The sequence below is a fragment of the Periplaneta americana genome, chromosome 9 (genome assembly GCF_040183065.1).
Source record: "Periplaneta americana isolate PAMFEO1 chromosome 9, P.americana_PAMFEO1_priV1, whole genome shotgun sequence".
Taxonomy (NCBI): Eukaryota; Metazoa; Arthropoda; class Insecta; order Blattodea; family Blattidae; genus Periplaneta; species Periplaneta americana.
The window spans coordinates 115,189,127-115,214,021 of NC_091125.1; the positions used below are offsets into that span (position 1 = coordinate 115,189,127).

General features: G+C 34.8%; 1 protein-coding gene across 13 annotated transcripts in view; it reads left to right on the forward strand.

The window, feature by feature from the left end:
- The window catches only part of LOC138706401 (tensin-3-like), an 812,914-nt gene that overhangs the window by 481,394 nt on the left and 306,625 nt on the right, over window positions 1-24,895 (forward strand). The window contains exon 1 of one of the 13 annotated variants that reach the window (XM_069835663.1): window positions 12,000-12,139. The exons of the other annotated variants lie outside the window; for them this stretch is intronic. Within the exon in view, the coding sequence (XP_069691764.1) occupies window positions 12,101-12,139 (39 nt within the window). The 5' untranslated portion in view covers window positions 12,000-12,100. Of the gene's footprint in view, window positions 1-11,999; window positions 12,140-24,895 lie in introns of those variants that run through there. 13 annotated transcript variants of the gene reach the window in all.

A 24,895-nucleotide genomic window follows, 5' to 3' on the forward strand; every position in this document is an offset into this window, starting at 1 on the left:
ATTTTCCATATACTTCCCATTGCCTTTAGTTGCATACAAAGTAGGCCTACTCGGAATTCTTTTTTACTTAAGCTACACAGACATAACTAGAGCCCCGATTTATATGCATTTATAAAGCTTGAAATCTGCCTACAAATATGCTCAGTAAAACTTAGAATATGCACGAAAAACATGCGAAGTCCGCCTCCTTGGTCTTGAGATAGCGTCCTGGACTCCTGATCAAGGTTCGATTCCCGGTCGTGAAGTCAGGGGGGATTTAATTTTAACCTCTTCACGGGGACTGGTTGTCTGTCCATTGTCCCAGTGTGTGTGGTGTCTCGCAGTGGTCTCCAGGTACCCTGACCCACTAAACGGAGGAGTCCTGCAGTATGCGCGTGTGTTCAATAGAGTTGTGGGTCAAGGCACAATCAGCCTCAGGCTGCGGTGCCGAAAGTAGTAAAAAAAATAATAAAAAATAACATGCAAAGCGCATTCTTCTCGTATGTGGCGAGTGAAAAATGTTTACTTGAGAGAAAAATTCCGATTTCTTAATTGCACTTCTGTAGTTCGACCATACTGACTAGTGAAATTTCTGCCTGGCTAGTGAGCAACCATGAAATTTTTAAAGCCCTGATAATATGCAAATATACATTTCGAAAAATATCACCTTGTAAATGCTTTTACTTTTAAACCTCATTGCATGCACAATTTGGTGAAAGTTGTGAAAATTTTGTACATTGCAATAAAGCACAGTTAAACAACTAACATGAGTTTCACTATATTACCTAAGTATAATATACGTAAAGATTATCTTCGCCAAATTCTACACTCGCCAAGATACTGGGTTTGATATCTTCTTCAGATTGAGGATCCATCATTTTATGACCAACATAAGAAGTGACTCCAATTTGTTTAATATTAATAAAACTACATCCTTCTCAGTGTCCTAAACGATGGATATTATTATGACAATGGAATATTACCTGTGGAAGCAGATGTTTTTAATTACTACATTTTCATGGAGTATTCAGATCGATCTGAATACGCTTACCGTATTGAAATCTTCATAAAAACAGGGATTCAATTCGATCCGAGTCTCAAGGTCGATACACCTAAAAAAGCGGGATCGGATCGTATTCAGTTCGAATTGAGTTCCATGAAAATGGGCATCGTATTCAATTCGATCTCAATACGCTAAGCGCGTGATCGATCGTCATTTGTTTGATGTGTCAGCTGTTTTACCAACAGCGAGGCAAATATGTATGTTGAAAAAGAGCGTTGTAAAACATAATATTTTGTGTTTTCCTAAAAGTCAATATTACCATTATTCATTAACAGCTAGAATATTATGTTTTCATGCGCCTCATTTGGAAAAAGCAACATTGTTTATAGCTAATGCCTACAGAGTGACCAACACGCTAATATGTCGATGACATGTTAACCATCATAACTACTTTCGAAACTTCAGCTTCCGTACTCAGATCGTTTTCAGTACGTATCGAAAATTGCATGAAAACAGGGATCGTATTCAGATCGAATTGAATACTCCATGAAAACGTAGTAAATATTAAAAGTTGGTATTGATTAATTTTACATTTGCGTATTACATAAAATCGGGACTATAATAATAATAATAATAATAATAATAATAATAATAATAATAATAATAATAATAATAATAATAACAATAACAATAACAATAAATTCATAATAATAATAATAATAACAACAATAACAATAAATTTATAATAATAATAAAGATATAATTCAATGCTAATTTCATAAAGTACAGCAACGATATTGTCGATTTATATATGGCACAAGTGAAGTTGTGAAGTAAGTTATAAGGGAACGTCCTGAACTAGATATAACGACAAAGTAATGAGCAAATTGTGTTGCAAATGTTTTGAAACAACTGTACTTTCAGTAATGTGCAATAGGAAAGCGCAGAAAGGTGGACACGGTTTAACTTTGTTTGGGCAGCACCTCACTGAAGCCCCCTAGCTGCATCATTCCTGATTTCTTTGTGTATATTTATTGTGTAAGTGAAATTTTGTTGATTCTGCTATCGCCTCTATTAAAAAAAAAGTTGGCAACTCTACTCACAGCCGATTTGTTCCCAACAAATCTCGCAGGATTTGTGTGCAATCGGACCCGTTTCGCTTGTTGAGAACCCCTCAGCTGTCTGATTAAGCTGCGGCAGAAAGACCTTGGGTATGTACCAAATTTGGTTGACATATGCGCATGAATACAAATGTTGTTGCGAAAGAAAAAGCATACTTGCATGTGGAAATACTAGTACCTCGTAAAGTTTTATTATATTTGGAAACTAGTTTCAGAAAAATAAAACAAAACTGTTCACGCTGTAAAGACAGGTGTTTATTAACTACATTCTCTTAAACCCAGTCTCTGTACGTTTTAATTACCCAACTTCATCGAGTGATAGGGAATGACATTTGTTTACATATACAAGCGAATTTGTTATGCTAACACTCACAACACACAAACGTTGGATCTTAGAGCAAATTTTGCTCTTTGCGAATGTAAAACAAGTTTTAAGTAATTTACAATTTATTTTTGTTTTTTTTTCAGATAACTCGGTTATAAATTATATAAAGAATATTCAAGTTTTCAATCAAATGACTTATTACATTTATAATTCCATTAACACCTGTTAAGACATGTTAAGTGTTAAAAATAATATTCGTATTAACGTTTTCGTCTTACTAGGGCATCTGCAGATGCATGTCATTGCAATATCTTAATTATGTGAAGTATAAAGTATAATTAGATATTCCAACGACATGTCTCTGAAGAGCCTAATAAGGCGAAAATGTTAATACGAATATTATTTTTAACAGTTATCATGTATTATGTTGAAAAACGTTTTCGAACCAGGACTGCAACAGGAATACAACATGGGTATCATGTTTCAACAGGACGATGCACACCTTATTGGGCAATAGACGCCCGTGATCATCTGGATGACACATTTGGTAACAACCTGACACCTGAGATTTCGTGAAGAATGATGTGTATGCACAGCAACTCAGGGATATTCATGATCTCAGAGCAAAGATTTTCTCGACTTTTAAGAAAGTTACCCCTGAGGAATTAGACCACACATGGGAGGAATTAGCCTCAATATATGAACTGTGTCGTGTTCGCAATGGTGGACACGTTGAGGTCTAATTTGGACAAAACTCACTTTCTTCTAGAATGCATGCCCAAATTATTTAACAATAAAAAAAAATTCTCATTTTATCACGTTTTTATTTTATGTCTTTCCAAACTGATCACCCTGTATTATATTTCTCGGTTATTGAACGACTCTGTATACATTCCACGGTTATGTAGCGCCGATGGAATTGTAATTCTGGCGAGATAAGTTAAGGATTTACCGTATAATTCTGTGATGTTCGGGTAAAGAGGAATGTCATTTTTTGTGCAGTTGGAATTTTGTTCCCCAGATGAGCACACAAGTTAAATTATACAAGTGAATGTGCAAAAATCAAAATAATACTAGCAGTTGATGTTTTTTATTTATGTAGAAAATTATTTGCAATAAGGGTCCGAAGTTTAATTCTCATTTATCTCCAAACTCATTTTTATGATATATCTCCTTTTACCCAAACAACACAGAATTAATTAACATCCGCCTTACAGTCGGGAAAAACTTCGAAGAAAATTCAGTCATATTATAATCAATCTAAGCGGAGTTCGAACTCACGCCCTAGTGCAACGTAGAACCACAAATCTCGCTTCTTACTTCTAGACCACTTATGTAAGTGCCTTCGTCATAACCCATTGAACTGAGTTCAGTGGCATGTTGTTAAGAGGGGAGGATGACTAAAGAGATTCTAATTTCAACATGAGATTTTGTTCGGGCTTTTCCCACTCGAATGTTGACATGATGAGAATGTCTATCGTTCTTTAAGATCGTTTCATCTTAGGGCGGTTTTAATCCCACTAACTTCAAGCTAATGGTGAAATTAACCATTCGAATTCCAAGGCCTACGGTAATTCATTTCTGTCGGCTAACTGGTTCTTACCGATTTGACCACTTTTAGTTACAAAGTTACTTCTGTTCCGTTGAATCCGGTATTTCGAGAAACTCTGCGGAAAACCGCAGTCCTAATCGATTATGCGTTCAAATTCATTACACAAAGAGCAAACATATTGTTTAGAAAACCACATATTCAAGACGTTGGTATGAATTCTGAGGAAGTAACACTATGTTTGCCAGAGAAACGGAAACAGGGGCTGGAACAGTTGAACTTTCACACGTCGAAACTTTCTCGTAAGTTCCTGCCCCGCTCCGTGCCCACTGGGAGGTGTTTCCTCTGCGGCTGCGAAAGACAGAGACGAAGAGACAGATGACTGCTGAGACCATCTGTGTCAATAAACAAGACTGTCTATTCAATTAGCCCGTATCAAATTAGATTCCGAGCGTGGCCATAACATGAAGCTAGACTAATACGCTTACTGCTTTTGTTTTCTTTTACCAGTTAAAGTTTTATTTTAGTTTTCTTCTCTTCGCTCTTACATATAAACGCTTTATCACATTATCTCCGTCCTCAGATTCAACTCTCGAGAATAAAGGCATGGGAAGACAGTGTGAACTGTGGTTGAAATTGCTGCAATAACCGTGTTTTATTCTCGGCCAGAAGTGGATATTTATCGTTGTGTGTGGTATTAGCCTTTTGTATTATATTGGTATTTGTTCTTTTAAGGAGCCATCTTGCGTAATGTGTACAATACATCCAAGAAGGACCTATTTTTGCATCTCTTTTAGGGATAATAATATTATGTAGAAAGTGTGAAGGAATAATGACACAAGGATAATAAGACTTTAAACAAAAATCAAAATATATTAAATAAATTGTTAAATTATAATTGAAGACCTATCTTTCCAAAGGGGCTAAGTGTCAGTTTTTTCGAGATTCATTTTATTTAATCTAAGGGAAGTAGGCCTATGCTATAATCACAGTCTAGTATAAGTATACAGTCACGAAGCTTGAGTTGTGAGGGTGCTAGGAACAATAGACTGTGCCGCTACTATTTCGCATTGTCTGTAATGAGGCTATATTAGCGATCCTAGCGGTTAGCAACTATCTATGGATGCATATTTACTACGTATTGAGCTTCGTGACTGTATATTCTAGACTGTGCTATAACTATGTGAGCATAACATAATAAATGAGCTCTGTCATAGCTCAACTGTAAGAGACTAATTCAATCAGTAGTTCGTGCACATTTCTTGCAGAAATATTCCGAATAATAGAACAAGTATACAAAATTAAGAGCACGTATTTCAGAATTTGATGGTAACGTATCATTTATTTCCAGTATTTAACAATTTTGTATCACTTTTGTAATATTACGTAAAACAGTTCTGTGGTTCAGAGAAACTAATAATAATAATAATAATAATAATAATAATAATAATAATCGGTGGCGCTACAGCCCGTGAAGGGCTTAGACAGACCAGCCGGATGCTGCCTCACGTCCACATGCCGAAGCAGAGGTGGACGATCATCCAACCAGAAAGGAGGTATCGTGTGGTTAGCTGATGATCCCTCCAGCCGTTATAGCTGGCTTCCGCAACTGGATTTCGCTACCTATCGTAGCTCCCCAAAGTGCATTACGATGCTGGGTGGACATCGGTCCCATACGCTGGCCGAAATTTCATGAGAAAATTTCTTCCCCCATGAGGACTCGAACCAGCGCGCATTCCGTAAAGCGAGTCCTAGGCAGGATGCCTTAGACCACTACGTCACAGCGCGGGACGGTTCAGAGAAACTATATTAACAAAATAAAGATACATGCATAAAATTGTCCACACCTGTGGAGTAACGGTCAGCGCGTCTGGCCGCGAAACCAGGTGGCCCGGGTTCGAATCCCGGTCGGGGCAAGTTACCTGGTTGAGGTTTTTTCCGGGGTTTTCCCTCAACCCAATATGAGCAAATGCTGGGTAACTTTCGGTGCTGAACCCCGGACTCATTTCACCGGCATTATCACCTTCATTTCATTCAGACTTGTCAGCTATGCATGCCAGATTCATAATTTATTTCCTACAATTTACAATGCTAAGATGCCATAAAGTGTTGTATCCAACTCGTGGATAATCTTATTATGACATTCGTGAAAATTGTCGCACGAACGATACTTTCACTCATGACATAATCATCAACATTATCCACTTGTTGCATAAATAACTATAATGTAATGTAAAACGTATAATGAATAATGGTCATAGATAAACATGGAAAAAATGGAAAAATATAATAGAGTAAAACAAAGAATAAAACAGACATGTAGGAGTCCAAACGGAAACGGGAACTTGAAATTAATGAAGTGTTCACTTCGCTTTTTTTCCAGGACTGGCGACGGATGAAAAATAGTTATCATTTATGAAGACGTAAAATGACCATTACTTGCAGTTTCTTACGAGTACATCGTCCTTGACTAATTATTTATATCCACTGAAACTTTAGGAGGAGACTCCGTTCTGTTGACATCAATTGTCTCCAATGAGCAGCCAAAATAATTTATCAAGTAGAAGGAATGAAGACGAGAATCTGCACTGAGCACAAAACACAGTTACGCACACATGTGACTTCACAGCTGTTTATCGCCATAACATTTACCACGTCATCAGCGTATATATTGTCTTAACAGCTGTGAGAGAGCTTTGTTTTTTGTTTTGGTTTGCATAAATACTTGTAATGTGAAATTGTAATTGACATTTAAATGGCAAAAGGTTGTTACACTGAACATAATATAATACTGCTCTGTTTCCAATGCCAAGACATTTATTATTATGCTGTGCATGGTGCTTGAATTACATTTCAAATACCACCGCATGCAACGAATTGCATGTCTCTTTGTGTATACAGGACATGTACCGCCGTAAATTTTGGAGATCTCAATATCTACTTTTTGGGAATATGTTAAAATGAAAGATAGTTTTGCTAATATTGTTGATGAACGTAAATTAGGAACCTTAAACATTGAAATTTAAGTTGAACAACTGGATAGAAACTAATAATAGATCACAAACCTCTCACAATTAATCTTGTCTGTCCTTCGGTATCATAATTATATGATAACTTAGAAATTTATTCATGTCATTCGTTATACGCTTATATAGGTCCGTGGCCTGAGGTATCTTATTCTATACCAACTGCGCTTTCTGGTTATCATACGAGTTTCTTCTACAGGGACATCATTTTATTTTTACTAACATTTTTAATATTAACCTGGCTATATCTTTGGATTAAAGGTCTAGAACCGGAAACACCGTTTGCTACCCCTTCCACGACTGGAGTTCGATGATACTGGCGTAAAATACAAATCACTTTACTAGGTATAGGAGGGAAGAAAAGTAGTTCATCCATTTATGTAAACTAGGAAATATCGCAATTTTGAGTTTGATAATTTTCATTAGGTTTTTGTTTAATCAAAATACAGTACTGTATTAACATTTAGTCTTTTTACACACGAATTGAGCTATCCATTCGGACGTATTAATTATGCAGTGTATATTGTACTGTTACAGCACATTAGCGTACAATATAGAGAATGAAGTTAAATTGAAAAATAATCATAATATTAATATTTAAACACATTTTTGAAAATGGTGGCCGTTCATTTCGATACAGGCGTCTTTTCTTTTGTGCATATTATCGCACTATAGACTATTGTACCTAATTCCAATTACCAATTCCGTCCTTCGTACGAGTAACTCATGTTGAAATAATTCTGTACCTACTCTACCTACCTACGTACTGTAAATTCAATCTTCACTTATCCGAAAAGATAAAATTACTCAGAAATGCTATCTACTGTCCGTTCAAGTGGTTTTGTCGCAGGGTCGTAGAAAGAGGGGGGGATCACGTGACTGTTAATTACTTAACGAGGCTCTTTTATTTAAGTTATTTTAAATACTTGTCTAATATTACGTAGACGTCCAATTCCTAACAGAAATTAATGTTTTCAGAAAAGAGCTAAGATAGCCCAGCTACTAGACTTAACAGAGGGGCGAACAGAAGCCGGGATGCGACGTAGGCAAATGGACGACAGTACCTGTACAAAAATATGATTCAATATTGAAAGCTCTTTCGTCACGGAAAACGCGAACATATTTCTGGAACGTACTATACTCACTAAGTCAGTACTGCTTATGCGCTCTCGGCTCTGTGTCGTGAACGGTTGGAAGTTTACTAGTAGAAGGGGTGGGAGCGAAGTACATTCCAAAACTCAGGTACAATAAAAATTGAAGTAAAAATAAAATGATGTCCCTATATTTACTTGTCACTAGATGCTTCCAGTTGATTGAATTTATCATTCCGTCTAGTCAGCAACATGGCTGAGAAAAGCTAATATAATTGCCGAATTCTTATATGTTATATGAAATAATATTAACTGTTGATACATTCTTACACATCACCTTAGCCTTTGCGTTTTAACAGAAATGTTTAGTAATTATTAGCAATCCAATGAGCTGCGCGTATTGCAAACTGGAAAATAGTAGCTGGAGAGGAACACCTTTGGATTTGAAATTTTGGAACCGCGTTAATAATAACGTTCGTTAAATTAAATTATCCGAGAGGAACTCGCACTTCCTCCTTTCATTCATAGCCAGAAATAATCTGCATGAACCAGAGAGGGGAATATCCTCCGCGAGGTAAATGTGGTTAGTGCATCCTCTCGTGAAATGAGCTAATTTCAGCATATGACCCAATTATTTTTTTAATTGCAACAAAAGTGTAATGTAGTTCATGGGCAAGATTACTACGCTGCACTACGGATATGATGCTGTCTTTTTCGTGCCTTAATGCACTGCAGTTTTCAGACATTACGCGTAATTTCTTCCGAATATTATATTATTATTATTATTATTATTATTATTATTATTATTATTATTATTATTATTATTATTATTATTATTATTATTAGAGCCTGGAAGTTCAGGCATTATGAATCATTAAAATAGGCAGGCAAAAAGGCTCATAAATAGCTAAAATAGGCAGACAAAAAGGCATTATAAATAGCTAAAATACGCAATAAAAGGCAATTACAAAAACCTTGCACTAGACCCACAACCTTGCACTTTCCACAAAAGGATTTCGGCAGCAAGAAAAGCTTTACATAAGTCGAATGCAAATTGAGATTTTCGACTCGATGTTGCAATTACTGTTGGAAGCAAAGAAATCTTCTTCCTTGGAAAGTGCATTTTTTTGTGTTTAGCTGTACTGATATGTTGCGATATGAAATATTTAGCTATATAACTACAAAGTCGCAATGAAAACTGAAAGAAAAATAACGTTAGACCCGCACTCATTGTTGTCTTGTGAAATAAACACAAGCGATAATTAAAACGATTACTGTTATACATTTTTGCACGGCAGCACTCATTGTTGCAAAGAGAAACTGACTGAAAGACACATTCGGTGAAGTCACTTTCATTGTAGCGATTATAGAAATGAATTAAAATAAACCTGTAGGCAATTTTTAATAATAAATTAATAAATAATAGATAAATAATGATCAAATAAAGGTAAAAGAGGCATTTATTTTGTAACTTAGGCATTTATATTAAAAAAGGCAGAAAAGAGCAACATAAAACTGTGACGTTCCAATCACAAAGATATAATTCGTACAGATTTACTTTAAAAATGAAGCTAGATTTAACACATTTAAAAAGGTATTTTGCCAAAATTCCGGTCTCTGATTATTATCATTATAATTATCACTATATCTTATTATTTTTATCGTCAGTATTATTATTATTATTATTATTATTATTATTATTATTATTATTATTATTATTATTATTATTATTATTATTATTATTATTATTATTAAACCTTTCATATTGATATTCTTCTTGGTAATGATAATTTCACAGAATTATGAATTTATCTGCATTTACGAACCTGTGTAATGCATTTCAGTGATGATCGATTGATGTGATTGAGGTAAATTGATATTATGTAGATGGCGAGTGTATAAGAATAAAGAATTCTTATAGGCCTATCACAAGAGGATAGAGAGATCATTTAACTACGATTTTCGGAAGCATTTCATAAAATCGCATAATCAAGTGTAAATTGCTGTTACGTTTTTTTTTTATGATTTCTAATGAAGGTAGTAGTAATTTACACGTTGATACGTTCTTCCAAAACTTTGAATATTTCTGTATCCGTGCCAGATTCAAAATCCCAAAACTGTCGAATCGGTATAATTTTTGTCCACCACAAGTTGTTCTTTGATTTGCCGGCCGGGGTTTGTGCCTGGGTCTCCGATGTGGAAAGCCGACATTCTTTGATTCTAAGGTGCGACGATATGATGTCATGGTTAGTGACGTTGTTGCCTGCTCGATGCCCCACGGGCAGAAGAAATTGCGTTTTCATTTAAACTTAAAGTTACCTCTCTCAGTATATCGGCATGTCTGTAGAACGTCACACGTTTTGAAATTTCGCTATAGTGTAACTACAGCATTGCCGGGTTCAGATATCGGGCAACAATGTTGTGGAGACATTGTAAAATAATATAGTTGTGGTCTCTGACATACCGGTGTTACGAAGACAATACTTTATTTCTCGTTGTAAATTGTGTGTTTCAAGATAGTTTAGTACTTTTATCTTCTTGCAAATAACACCATTTACAGCTGTCATTCAAAAGACATAAATTAAATTACAGTACACCAGAAAAAATAAGCTTAATTAATTTATTTCACTTGTGAAGCAACTGCATTATTTAGCTATAATTACAAGAAACAAGATAACTCATGTAATTTATAAATCGACGTCCTAATAATTTTGCTGATAAACTGTCTGCTGAAGGATTCACTGGAAGGAATGGTGAACAGGAAAAAAGTTCGAGGCAGAAGAAGATATCAGATGATAGACGATATTAAGATATTGTATACGGAGACTAAGAGGAAGGCGGAAAATAGGGAAGATTGGAGAAAGCTGGGTTTGTAGTGAAAAACCTAACCTTGAGGAGAACATGTGTGTATGTATGTAGATAGGTAGGTGGATGGATGGATGGATGGTTGGATATGGTTTATTAAGTTTGGCTTGCGTCTACAGACAATCAAACTAAGTCAAAAAACAATCAACATAAGTAACACATTCTTAAGGATGAAAATCACTTATTTTGTAATATGCATGAATAGTAAAATGTTTTTAATACAATCTTAAAATGTCTCATATCCAAAATTTTAACATCATTAGACAACATGTTATAAAACTTTAGGCCTATACTTTGTTTCAGAAATGAAGAATTGGTTTTTTCAAGTCTAATCAATGGTAACTGAATATCATTACAATATCTGGTAGCGTGCCCATGATAGTCTTTACGTAAAGGATGTTGAGACTCATTTCTTTTAACATTGTATGTATGTATGTATGTATGTATGTATGTATGTATGTATGTATGTATGTATGTATGTAATTGTGTTGCGTGGTTGTGTTAAGTTAGACGTTAGCCGAACATGGAAGGAACCAAAATTCACACGAAGTCGCTTAAACAAGCGGAAGTGTACTTGCGATACGACGCAGAAATGTTTATAGACTGGTGCTGCGTGGAGGTAATGGTTATGATGTTCCCTCGATGACGCAGAACGTCGTTCCTTCGTAGCACTAAATTTATAGCCACAATTAGTATGCATAGAAACACTAGAGCAGTATAATAGTTGCCCGTTTACTGAGACGACTTAAAAGTTTTGAAAATAAAAATTTAGCTTGCGAAGAGAAATGAGGTCTGAAGGTTGTCTTGCCTCAGGTTATCAGCGCACAAGACTGCATACAAGCAAGCCCATGAGATCATCATTGCATCCTGCCTGCCTTGCCCCTACCAAGCAATGATGCAAACGACGAGATTAATTCTCTCTTCTTGTCGTGAAGTCATGGCGGAGAGGAGGGAGGGGGAATTACGCGAGACTTAAATTAGGGTTATAAATTTGTTTGTTTTCTTCAAGACAACGTGCTTGCACTTGGGTTTAGTGGTATTCTGATAGTTGTTGTGTTCGGAATAGTCGCGTTTTATTCTCTTAAGGAGTGCAAAGTGTTTGTTTAGTTGCGCTGGAAATAGCAGGACGTTTGTTTTATTAATGGGTGTGCAGAACTGCCTTTTTCAGGAGTGGGTGAAGGTAAGGAAAGTTGTGACCCTGAAATTCTGTCTAGTGGTGTCCAAAGTGCGGTCACAAAGTATTTGTTTATTCCTAGTACTCCGAAGTTTGTTGTCATTTTAAGTGTTCATAGATTTTTATATTTTTTGACGTTGCACAGTGGGGTATTTGCATCAAAAAGTTGGCCAAAAGTATTAATTATCATAATAAAATTATTATTGTGTTCCAATCGCATTTAATTGGGATAATATATTAAATGAGGATGCAATAAGGAGATTATGGCACTCGGAGAGAAATACAAAATGTGTTTTATGCTATTTATTGATTTATCCAAGTTCTTTATTTATTATTTTAAATCGCAGCAACTTCAAGGTTTTCGACTAATATGACTACCTATACACATAATTACAATTACAAAAAGATAATCAGTAGTTTCATTAGAGTAGGTATACATTAGTAGTGAAAATAAACTATTATTGCATCATGTATAAACTTACATTATATGAAAGCCAAAAATCAAAACGAAATTGTTACATTTTAATGATACATATCTTATAATGATTAGGCTATGTAATGTTTGCAATTTTTACACTTAGTCAATCAATTAGTATAGGCCTAATGGTCTAAAACATATATTCTTCATACAGCAGATAAAGGTAAATTTATATCTCTATAGCAAAGATTATAGTTTATTTACGTAAATTTTATTTCGTTATACAGAAGGCCACAACTCAACTGAAATAAAATTTAATTTCTTCTGATTAAAGACATAAATATATAATAGTATACGAGTACTTTGAAAATAAGTTAACACTAATTATATAATATATGTAATTATGGAAGTATATAAGATATTGATCTAAAAATATGTAGATGTTTTCCATGTCATGAATATATAAGTTTATTACTAATTTTTGTTTACCTAAACATTTAGCTCACTTTCAGTTTGTTAGATACTCTATTAATGAGATTATTCCCAAGATTCCTCATCAGAAGACTCTTCAGCTTCACTTGCAGATTCATCGTCTTCATTTCGATCAGCAGAAATCGTAAATAAAGAAGGTAGTAGCATTTCTGTGGTTTCCTTTAAAAATGGTTTCGTTCTCTTCCTCGGGGTTGGTCTCATGCAAAGGATCCGAGCTAAGCAGCAGCCTGTTTATGATATCTAGGTTACATGACTCTCTAGAAAACTTCCTGGCATAATTTTGGCGATAGGAACAGAAGTGCTTATTCCTTGCTTCAGCTGCTTCCTCTGACAGTTGTCCAATCGGTAAAAGGGCATTTTCAATTACAGTTGGGCCATGAATTAAAATCTTACGCATTGTGGGGGTCATTGGATGCCATGAATACAGCTAACATATAGTTTTGCTGTATCCATGGTGTAAGCAGCGAATTTTAGAGTATCAACTTTATGTCCACTTGATATAACTTCTAAAATGACTCTGAATCGATAGATCAGTTCAACATTCATACCTGTTATTTCAGCGGACAAAGCAGGATCCATAAAAAATCTTCGGCTGGTATTTCCATCATTGCTGTTTCCAAACCCAGGTTTAGGAACATTTACAATAATGCCCATTCTATTCTTAAATTGATTTTGAATGTCCGTCTTCCTCTGTTTATAAATCTCTTTGTCATTTTTTGTTCTCAGTTGCCATTTTTTGAGGGGTAACTTATAAGACAAGTGCAGTAGACTCTCAAATAATCGAATTCTTGCATGCAAGATGGATAATCCAAATTTGAATGTGCTTTGATCAGCTTCCCTTCTATTTGATACACTGTTAAATTCTTTTGATGTGGCTCCGCAGATATAACATTTCATAGTAGATGTAGTACTAGTGGCCGCATTGCATATTTTGGCATCGATCATAGTTAGTATCAGTGTGTGTTTTATAACCAAGTTTCTTCCATTTATTTCAATTTTCGTTTCATTTAAAGTTACTATTTTTGATTCCAAGTAACCGATTTCTTCTCTAGTTAAGTCAGCTGACTCTTTCACAAATCTAATCTTAATGGGTCGACAATATCGAGGAGAAGAAGGTGCAGGATTTTTCCATATTACCTTCTTTATATCTGTACCGCAAACTAACTATAAAGGTACTAGTGAGCTTTGAAATATATTGGCATCTGAATCTATATCAGTTTCAAATTTCTGTTTAAATTGAGTCTGTTGAGATCCGTCGCAGCCCCATTTGGTTATTAATTCTAATGTATTGCACTCATCTTCACTCAAAGTTTGCACAACTTCTTGCAAATATAACAATAATCGAGCAACAGTGTGGTTTAACAAGTCTTGCAGATTTATTTCTGCGCAAGTAGCTGTCACTTGATAAGATTCAGGTCTTTCTTAGCTTTCTGCAACACGGAGTAACATGGGTAAAGCGTTTTGTCGCTGGCTCTTATGATCTCGTACTGTCTTTTTGATAAACCTATAAAGAAGTATATAAAATAAATATTTTTCATTTGTTTGTGTACATCTGAAGTCTGATTAATGTAATATGTACGAAGTCAGCGATGTATGAAATGGAGGGGGAAATGAACTGGCCACCCTACCCTATGCCTCTTTGTTGGTATCACCTGTGAGGTTCAGACCTGTGTTTGGACAGTTGACTTAACAACAACAACAACAATGGAAATAGAACAGATAATTAAGAAACAATAAGACATAAATAGCAGGTGATACAGTAAATTACCTGCTTCCACAAACATAGAAAGAGCTTGTAGAGATGACAACTGCCCTCTTTTTTCTTGTAGACTGCTGGAGTACGCCTTCCTGTATTTTGTCGCTCGCTTAGGAGATTTAGTAATTTCCTTAAGAACTTTTGATGCGTCTGGTTTTCCACAAGCTCGCAGCTTCATCTGGGTGGCAAAAGTCAATTCCTCGGTATCTACTGTTTCTCTAAGTCCTTGAGTCTTCCTTCTTTTACTTCTTTCACTAGAGTCGCCGAAAGATTTTTCTGGCCGTCCGAATACAGTCGTAGCCGTTGTCATTGCTTTGGGTAACTCCAAGGTCCCTTGAAGCCAGATTTCATTATTTTTCCTGAATAAATTATCTTTTCTATTTGCACTCAACCATCTCCTTTTTAACTCTGCCTTTGTATACGAAAATGTATGTTTAAAAGCCTTAATTTGTTCCTCTGAGTAATTCTCTTGCATCAGCAAATATTTTTCGAGATATTCTCATTTTTCGTTGATATCACATTCTTTTTGCTCTTGCATGATATCATATAATTGTTTCCTTGACAAAATTTTGATTTGAGATGGCCCTAGTAAAAGAAAAAATATATATATTTGTAACAGAGTAAAAAATTGAAAATTAGTATTTGTTACAAAAATGTATGAAAATAAGCAATTCGCAGGAGATCGCAGCCAATTTCTTTTCTATTACACACCCAAAGATCTAGTCTTTGTAATAACATAGGAAATAACATCGGGACTTACCCTGAAGTACACTAAATCATTAAACAAAAACTTGGGTTCGTAAAAAAAATACTGAAAATATAGATGGTTTTCTAACTGCAATAACTTTGTAAATATATTTTATATAAACACAAAAAGCCCTCAAAAGTGAAGTACATACCTTGCTGAGAAGGATCCATCCTGTAACAGGCCACACTGTTTCTTTAAAACGTAGAAAAACAATAATGAACTTGTCAACTTGCTCAGAGCGTCAATAAGATACACGTATACTGTCACAAACACTCAACTTTCGACTGAGCTGACGACCACATGATGAAGCAGATGAAACACAAACTGTTATCTTATCGCTCCCCCACTATTTCTTTCTGTCAGGGAGCAAGAATTTCAGGGGTAGGACAATATTGAAATATCGACTTTTGGCCAGCTTTTTGATGCAAATACCCCACTGTGCGTTGTATGGAGCCCATAATCTTGCAGTTTAAATCCCGCCTTGGACAAATATATGGTGTATCAAATCTAGAACAAATTTATAAACAAACATTACTGATTTACTTCCATAAAAATCACAATAAATTTAAATTTGATCCTCATGAATACCATACGAGACAAAACTACAGTTTCTTTTTAAATACTCCCAAATGCCACACAACTGCTGAATTAAACACAGCATGAATTTTGGCCCCAAAATATATAATTCATTAATTAGAGCTTACCCTGAGCTAAGTATACTTAACACGCATAGATTTAAGAAACAAATAAGATTAATTACAGTATTTAATTGTTTAAGCTAATTGAGTTAAAAATTGATACTCTAATATTCATGTACTTTTGTATTTTCTATTTGTATATAGACCTTATTATTACATGCTGTATGTATTTTACCATTTATTAATGTTATTGTACTCAATGAACTCTCTTAATTTTGTGATATATTTTGTATAACTGATCTGAACTGCGTCCGAGCACAAGCTCCTGCTCTTTCGGGCTGTAATGCCTAATGTAGTATTAAATAAATATAAGTAAAGTATTAAATAAATATAAAATATATAAAAAACAGGCTATATATATATTTTAATAATAATTTATTTAAACGATCATAATAATGGTACACTTTTGGTTGGCACTCCCGATGAAGCAAAAGCTTGTGGCCGGGCGTATAGTTTACATCGAATAATGAAAAAGTAATAATACAAGTTTAAGCCTGCACTAAAATAATTATTTAATTGTTTGATTTAAATAATCAAATATATTTAAGCAAAAGTAAAGTGATGAATATGAAAATAATAATACAAGAAAGAATAATATAAGAAATACAGTGAAATTATATCAAATATATGTAAGCAAAAGAAAGTGATGAATGTCACAATAATAATACAAGACATAATAATACAAGAAATACAATGAAATTATATCAGGTAAAACATAGACGATTCGGTTAACTAGAAAGTACAAGAGCCGATGGCACCTTTAAAAAATAATAAAATGAAATAAAAAGTATTAAATAGTACAATTGTAAAATAAATACAAAATAGTATGCAATAATATAAATGAAGTAATGTTTTATATACATAAATGATATTTTAGTTCTAATTGATTTATTGATTTTTGAAAGATTGCAAGATTCCTAACTTAGAAATTTTTTTTTCTTTTAAATTTCATGTAAATAAATTAAGAATATCAAAATCAAAAGTGAATATATATATATATATATATATATATATATATATATATACTAATCAGTGTTTAAAATCAGTTGAAGTGCTTTCTTTTTAAATAATTTATTATTGGAAGTTGCTAATATAATTTCTCCGATATCAGTTTAAGGTCCCGCATCGTGCAGACTAACGTCTTTGCGTACCGTTTGTATCTTTCTAGTATGCAAATTTGACTTTGTAAGTGGGGAAAAAACCGAAGTCCGAAATTACGGAATATTTAAGAAATGTTTGTCGTTCATGGCTAAAATTATATACCGGTAGTGAGTTCGAAGAGCTTTACGAATAGAAATTGCAATTGTTTCTGTCCTAAATTATAATGTTATATGATATCACGATCATAATTGAGGAATATAAACGTTTCATCGTATAATACATAATAATATTACGTCCTTAAAAAACTAACAGCTACATCTCATTTCATACGTATACTATGCTGACTTGGGATTCCAAAACAATCGTGCCTGAATCGACGCTTTACAGAGAGCTCGACCCATCAACTCAAAATGTTTGAAATTAACACAGTGGTGAAGATACAATTTGTTTTGAAGTTGGTATTGACATATTGTTGTTGTTGGTTGTTTTTTTTTTTCTTCCATTATTTGCTTTGTCCTCATTCTCTTCGCGTATACATAAACACAGAATCAACAGGGTACGTTTGTCGCTATGTCAAAAGAATTCGTGTCAGTTCAGGTCAATTATATGTGAATGTGTTGTACAGAATACTCGTGATAATTTTGTGCAAATTATTTACTCTATTACTTGATTTTTGCAGTCAAATAGCTTCTCTTCAAACATTACGTAAACAAAAATACACTTCAAAATGCAAATAGAAATTTTAGATCTTAACTTCAACATGCTATATTTTGTTCTCTTGAATGTGAAATGTAAAAGAAAATAAATAATTAAACATATCGAAATTTTTCCTGTCAATATTAATAATTCGCTTATATAAAAAACAAGATTTTACAATTTATCTAAAAAATCATTTTAATCTGACGCGTTGATGAATTTTTAAACACATATTCGAATTAAATTGTTTTTAATAACTAAATTTAGTTATATTTTGTTAGTTTTAATATAAATGTGAAATGTTTTCATAAATAAGTTCAATTTATATTTTGTTACGTAAAGATTAATTTTTGGTCCTACTGAATATATCTGTTATGGTAACAATGATTATTAGAGGAGAAAAATTCGCTCTGGCTCCGGGGATCGAACCAGGCCCTTGGTTCTACGTACCAAGTTCTCTAACCACTGAGCTACGCCGAAGTTCAATCCACAGCATCGGATCGAATCCCCCTCCTCTAGTGTTTTTTCCCTTAGTAGCCTGACTCCAAGTTCGACATACTGTATATGTTGATATATATTAAGTCAACTGGCATTATACAAGGAGCGCACTCAATCGAGTGACTTGGTGGCCGGGATTTCACAGTAATATGCACTGTTGGACGAAGAATCTACGTAAAGATTATGTTTGTTAGTTTTCATAGTAGCTAACTTTTTCAAATGTATTATATGTGACGAAAACTATTACTTGTATGTTTAATGGCCTAATAAATTGAATTAATTTTTTATATTAAAATTGAACGGAATGAGTATTCGAATTTAAAGTAAGATTTCGAACTTAGTAATAGGAGAAGAAAATGTGTCTCACTTAGATAATAAATTGCTTGCGAAGGCTGAGATGCAGCTCTGAAAGTTTAAGAGCGCCATTTAGAGCATGATGGTAAATAGTTTTGTGCGAGATCGTGCGTATTTGCTTGGTTTCCGCACAAAACCAATCCGCGGAAAGTCTAAAATTCCACATTCACTATTCCCAACCTAACACACATAACAATTTTCCTCTTCTTACAGCTTAAGTGACATATTGATTTTACTGCTTTAGGCTTTTAACATATTATTTTTAGAGAGGTTCAATATAGTAATAATTATAAATTGGAAACTTACCACTGCAATTTCACCTAAATTGCACTGTTAATTATTGTTTTTAAATATTTGCATAAATTAAGTAAACTCTACAACTCCACTAAAGTTACTGCACTCGTGATGCAAATAACATTAAGGAAGCTGTGAAAAAATCAACAAGATTCCATAGACTGGGGGGAAAAAAGACAGACGTATATCACGGCCTGCTGGAGTATAGTAAACACAGAAAACACTTTAAAGCAACAATGTTGAAGATAGATATTTTTGTTTTGCAAATTTGCCGTCATTGAACAGAAACCAAGATGGAGATTTCATTGCAACTAATTAGAAATTCCTCTTTCAGGTATGTAATAAACGATCTTCGCATAAAATAATGTACGATACACGAGCGGTATGTTTTCTTTAAATTCTCGGAAATTAAAAAAGCTCAACTAAATTTCGCTTTTTCAAACTTTTCCTCGAACATGAAAACTTCAACATACCGCTCTTGTAACGCATATTACTATTTCAGTGTGATATCTTGTATTGTCTTAAGTAGGAGCTAATCATTGCTCCCACATCCTGTCATATATTCTAAAAATTTGTCAAATGACATCCTGGTATGTACTTAGATTCTCTCTTAGAAAGTTGATCGTACTATTCACTTTAATTAATTAATTAATTAATTAATTAATTAATTCATAATAAATAAATAATAGAAAACGAAAGACTACCCAGGAAAATATTTCCTTACAAATCAAGAGACCGTAGACATACAGACCGCACATACAAAATATGACATGACCACTTTAGAGTAGCAATGGGCTAAGGCTAATCTTATTCAAATTGAATGTGATATAATGTGATAGTGAAGATTTTTTCAATTAAACCTTCAGGTTATCAATTTATGCGTGACAGTGTTGCAATAAGTCTGAGGAGCAAAACAAAAGAAATTTGAATCTAATTTCCGGACTGTGTACGTCCTTTCCGTACACGGCAGAGAAAATAGGATCCAAAAATGTAAAAAAGAATGTAACCTACAAGCGACTAAATTGAAGTTTTTGCGTGCACTTGGGAATGTAAGAGATCTGATTGCGTAAAGGATAAAAATAATAGTGAGGAATCAAATACATAATTATAAAAGCCATAGTTTGATCGTCTACAAGGAATGGATATTAGCAGGTTTCCATATTCGGCGTGAATTTATAGAGCACTAGGGAGAAGAGATCTTCACACACTGAGAAAATGGTGAAAAATCGAGACGGACAGGACAATAAATGATAATTATTATAAAACCAACATCACCCAAAAATAATAAAAATTATAAAAATATGTTAAAGAGCTTATCCCCCATAACATTAATATTAATAAAATAAAAACTAAAAAGATAGAAATATAAAATAATAATATATGAATTAAATTCATTTCCTGGCATTGGCACCTAATTCGTGGAGATGCTGCTGTTGGTGATTGTGATAGTAATGGTGTATGTGCACAGTAGACACGGGAAGGGCAGGCAAATAGACAGGGCAACAAAAACCACTTTTTCGTTATCGACGCTGTGTGTACTTCGAAATAATACCCGACACTATTAAATTTTCTGTATACTTCATACATTGCTGCTGTCCAGAAAAGTATGTGTAGCTACATATTCCTGGTGGTGTGGAAGAGAAGGCCTGATGACCCTAACTCCACCAGAATAAATATATTATTATACAGAGCGTTCGCCCACGGGTGGGGCCAGGAAAGTGGCCTGCCTGTGGTGTCGTCTATCCGTAAGCTTCCGCTTTCTATACTTATACTCAGTAGGGTTTTAATTTTAAAAGTTTAGCAGCAGTAAGACTGATGTTTTTGAAACACTAACTTCCTGTGAAACACGTCTTAGAGATTTATTAGGAGAACGTGTAAATGATGCACTGATTTCATCAATTTTTCTTCCGTCAATACTCTTCGTTTTCGCTTAGGAATTGTAGCGTTTAGCGACCCTGTTGTCCTTAATTTGTTAACAAGACGTCTAACCGTTTCTCTACTCGGAATTGGAGCACCCGGATATTTCACTTCAAATTGCATACGCACCTCTCTACACGCCTCTGTTTTCACGTATGCATCATACATAAAAACTCTCTGTTCAAGCGTGAATTTTGCGTTTTGCATTGTTAACAAATTTTACACACATGCTGAATATTTAAGCAAATGTGTCAGGAAACTGCACTGTATGTGTTAAATGCAGCAACAACTGGCTCACAACTTTATAACTTGACCTTGATTGTCGAGCGTGTATCAACAAATGCGCGCACAAACAGCATAGTAGCACATGCCACTTTCCTGGTCCCACCCGTAGGCGAACGCTCTGTATTACTGTTATTGTTGCATTGAGAAAGTAAAAAGTATTTGTGGGCTATGTCCCGCTTTCATTATTGTAAATACTATCTTCACTGACCTGGTAGGGGCCAATGCACTTATACTCCGTTTCTGGAATCTGTAGAGTATAGGAGATGAAACAAGTCCTTCGCGCAAATGGTGAGTATAGGAGACGAAACAAGTCCTTCGCGCAAATGGTGAGTGGAGGGGGCCAGTCCAATGACCGTTTTGCGGTAAATCGTTGCTTGAAGACGAGCGTCTAAAATGCTACCCTGCCCTCCTATAGGTATCCTACAAGCAAAACTCAACTCAGATTCCTCGCGCCGCGCTTGCTATACTCCTCTTACCCCCCTGCAGTAGGTGGGTTCTTTAATAAGCAGCTATTGGTATAGCTATAACGGCTACGGTTGCGGACATGTGCACTCAAAGCGCAGTGTAACAATAACCAATTAAGTGAATATAACATTACAAGATGTCAACATCGTCTCTTTGTAAGTCACAATCGATGTCTATCTTCACTGGAACTGTCCTCATATTTAAATTTTAAATATTTAAATTAAATTAAATTAAATTAATATTTAATATAAAACGCTATGTGACTCCATGACTGTGTAGCAATAACACGTGTTCAGTTCAGCACAAGTAGATTAATACGTGCGCATGCGCATAGTGTCGGTGGTGTGATTGGAGACGGGGAGCATGCTGGGAGAGGGAGCATACGTCATCTGCGCGAGACAGTCACGCCCGCTGGTTTCTGCGCACTGAGTTTTGTTTGTTGGATGCCTATATTTTCCACCACGCGTATCTTACCTCTTAGCGGCCGTGAGTCGACGCAGCCCGCAATACACTCCTGCACTGATAGGCTCCACCCAAATGCGTCGATTTACTTCACAGATTCCAGAAACAGTGTAGGTTCACATGGGCATATTGTGCGCCGTTATATGCAGCTGGTGGCCATTGCATGACACTCGTGAATTCGGCTCTGACAGACGGGTCATCGTGCCTCAGCCCTACAGGACAAGATTCTATGACTAGACGAGACCTTAGAACCCCAGGGCTCAGAATTCCAAGTTCTTATAACGCATATCAGCATCGGAGACGCACATTACTTGCAAGACTTCAAGCCAGTCTGTTTATAACTAGTTATTTATTTATTTATTTATTTATTTATTTATTTATTTATTTATTTATTTATTTATTTATTTATTTATTTATTTAATTAATTATTTATTTATTTATTTATTCATTCATTCATTCATTCATTTATTCATTCATTTATTTATTCATTCATTCATTAGTTTATTTATTTATTTATTCATTCATTTATATATTTATTTATTTATTCCATATGGTAGATAAAATTAGAGGGGTGGGATGTGTTGGTGGAACGACAGAGAGAAATGGGAGTACCCTGAAACAACCCTGTACAATGTCTGATTTTTCCGCCACAAATTCCATCATGACCTGGCCGAAAATCGGATCTGGGCCGCCTAGATAGAAGACCAGCGTGCTAGCGTTGGACTAGACGCGGATATAATATGTATTTATGTGGTTCAAAATATCTAGGCCTAAATATAGAGTGATAGTATTTCAAGTCCGAAGACAGACTTTTACATTATCAAAAAAAAAAAAATCTGGAGAATTTTAGGCTGTCACCGTAACGCTGCTGTCTTGTTTGTTAATTTGGCGAGCCTCAAAAGCTCTCCCGTTATAGGACAGACTACTGCGAGAACAAAACATCTGAAAGCTTGTTAACTCTGTTTACAGCGTCTTGTTGCAGAAAACGGAGAAGTAAATCTATCTGTCTGCTATGTGGTCAGCAAGTCCATTAAGTGTTTGTCGGCATGCTACACATATCTTTTCCGGTGGTCGGAATTTGTCTTGAAGAATACAAGGGCTCGATTCCGGACAGAGATCAATTAATTGAGAACGGCAGCAGATTAACAGACGCAGAGCGGTGAGGAACAGAATTCCATTCAATTGTACTCCGTCTTCAATTAGTTCGACCTCCACTGAACCATAATTATCGCCTAGAGGCGTTCGGTCTCTAGATTACTGGCTTGCTTCTGGCTCTAATGAAGCAAGAGGCGTCCATCGCGGTGGCCTCTTGTCTTGTCTGTGGACTCAAGGCAGACTTGTATCTGCCATTAGTGAAACTCGTCTGCGACTGTGTCTGTCCTTTCTTGGAGAGAGAAATGACAATCTTGTTATGTTGTCACTTCTCAAGAATTCACGTCAGGTAACTTTAATATACCAGTATATTGCAAGTTACAAGTATTTTGAAATAATGAAAGTGCTTCAAATTTCGTAAATAAAAAATAGCTATTATTTCTCATAATATACAGGGTGGGAGTGAAATAAATGTGCAGATTGAAGGACGCAATAGAATACATTAAAGTATATAATATACCAATGTAATGCAAGTTACAAGTATTTAAAATAATGAAAGTGCTTCAAATTTCGTAAATACAAAAATAACATTATTTCTCATAATATACAGGGTGGGAGTGATATAACTGTGCAGATTGAAGAGCGCAATAGAATACATTAAAGTATATAATATACCAGTGTAATGCAAGTTACAAGTATTTTTAAATAATGAAAGTGCTGTAAATTTCGCAAATAAAAAATAACTGATTAATTCTCATAATATACAGAATGGGAGCGATACAACTGTGCAGATTTAAGGGCGCAATACAATACATTAAAGTAAATAATATACCAGTGTAATGCAAGTTACAAGTATTTTGAAATAATAAAAGTGCTTCAAATTTCCTAAAAAAATAAATAACTGATTATTTCTCATATTAAACAGAATGGTAGTGATATAAGATACAACTGTGCAGATTGAAGGGCGCAATAGAATACATTGAAGTATATAATATACCAGTGTAATGGAAGTTACAAGTATTTTGAAATACTGAAAGTTCTTTAAATTTGCAAAATAAAAGAATACCTGATTATTTCTCATAATATACAGGGTGGTAGTGATATAAGATACAACTCTCCAGATTGAAGGGCGCAATAGAATGCATTAAAGTATATAAATACCTATTAGACCTATCCGTTTTGTAATTAATTGTATGGTTTATAAGAAAATTGAGCTGAAAGTCTGCGTAGTTTCCGACCGAGTGATTATGTTGCATCTCGGTTTCCCCCACCCTTTTCTGCTAGTCCCTCTATAAAGGCTAGTGACAGAGCTATTAGACTTTTTCCTGAAAATATTTACTGTACGGAATTCGAATTCTACGTAATATTATACAACTGTTTAAAATAATTGAAAGAAAAGGGTCCCGTTTAGTAACTGTCACGTGATTTCCCCCTTTTCGACGACCCTGCGACATGACCACACGGTCGGACAGTAGTTAGGCAATAG